Source organism: Buceros rhinoceros, unplaced genomic scaffold (assembly GCF_000710305.1).
Source record: "Buceros rhinoceros silvestris isolate BGI_N320 unplaced genomic scaffold, ASM71030v1 scaffold22112, whole genome shotgun sequence".
NCBI classification, from domain to species: domain Eukaryota; kingdom Metazoa; phylum Chordata; class Aves; order Bucerotiformes; family Bucerotidae; genus Buceros; species Buceros rhinoceros.
In genome coordinates this window covers 39,880-41,206 of record NW_010398644.1, presented here as the reverse complement: position 1 = coordinate 41,206, position 1,327 = coordinate 39,880, and the positions used below count along the sequence as shown (strand labels likewise).

At 39.0% G+C, this 1,327-nt stretch overlaps 1 protein-coding gene across 1 annotated transcript in view; it reads right to left on the bottom strand.

Annotated features, from left to right (window-relative positions):
• Window positions 1-325: 325 nt before the first annotated feature.
• The window catches only part of RNF130 (ring finger protein 130), a gene marked incomplete at its 5' end in the record, with an annotated part of 31,962 nt that continues 30,960 nt past the window's right edge, over window positions 326-1,327 (bottom strand). Inside the window, one exon of the mRNA XM_010131183.1 lies at window positions 326-519. Within this exon, the coding sequence (XP_010129485.1) occupies window positions 504-519 (16 nt within the window). The remainder of the gene's footprint in view (window positions 520-1,327) is intronic.

Below are 1,327 nucleotides of genomic sequence, written 5' to 3'. Positions count from 1 at the left end.
TTCAAAGCAGTTCTCAGCTGGAGTCCAGGGAAGCCCGTTACACGCTAGAGAAAAGCTGGGCCAAGCATTCCTCCACAAGCTGGTATGGAGCGATTGCTAATAATACTCTTGTTTAGCCATTCCAGTGCTGGGTGGCATCACAGGGGCGGCACTGCATGACATTTCCACTTGCTAGCTCGTGTGTCCCAAAATGAAAGGAGAATACAGACCTGCAGAGCTGAAATCATTCGAGGGGAATAAAGCACCCTAGAGAATTTACCAAACCTGCCAGATTCCAGCACTAACACAGAAAGACCAAGAGAAAGAAAATTCTCACGCAGTAGGATTTCATAATTAAAGGGGTTTTTTTTATTTCTTCACTTTTTCCTTAATACAAAGCTTTGGCATCAGCAAATTTTATGAAAAAATAGAATGTACTAAATAATTGCTTGTGCTGCATGATCGATAAATGATGCATAAAAATAGGTGTCTCTCTCCAAGGCAATCGGTCGGAAAGCATTTCTTCAATACCATTCCGCTCTGTGGGACAGAAAAAAAGGAACAAAATATTTATATTAAGGTTAATAGTGCCCATTCTGTAAAAAAAAAAAAAAAAAAAAAAAAAAAAAAAAACAACACCCCACCAACATATGGCAATTTCCCAGCTGGCATAAAAATCAGGCAGTCAACAGACCTGTTTTGATTAGAAGGGGAAAAAAAAAAAAAAAAAAAAGAAACCAACCCCAACCAACCAACCAACATCCTGTAAAAGTCAGTGAAAAATGACTAATTATACGAGGGCAGGCCGTTGAAAGAGGTCATCCTTACAGGAGCAGTGAAAAGAGACAGGACAGCCAGAGGTTTGAGCACTTCTAAACGTCTGAAGAAACTCCATCTGCTACTGAAAACTTTCTCTGAGTGGTGCTGTCCAACATGTGGGCTTTTTGGACTTTAAAAACACAGTTATACAGTAATTTCTGACTGCTCCCTAAGAATCAAAGCAAAACGTACTTTTGTTCCTTTAAATCACTTTTGAAATAATTTAATAGTAACGGTGCATGAATATTATGAGAGCAGAGAAAGCAGCCGGTTCCTTATTTTCTTATCACTTCAACAATGTTTACTTTTCTCAGGAACTATTTAAAAATGCGTTTCTGTGTATGTACACACTCATAACCCCCTACACACACAGCTGGATATATATAGACACCCAGCTCCACAACTACTGCTCTAAAATATGCTTAAGCTGCAGGAATGACACAGGAAAAAAGTATCTGGATGTGTTTTTAGGCGAGTTTTACTGCAGAATATCTGGCACTATTTACTTGCATCAGCATATTCGGTGACC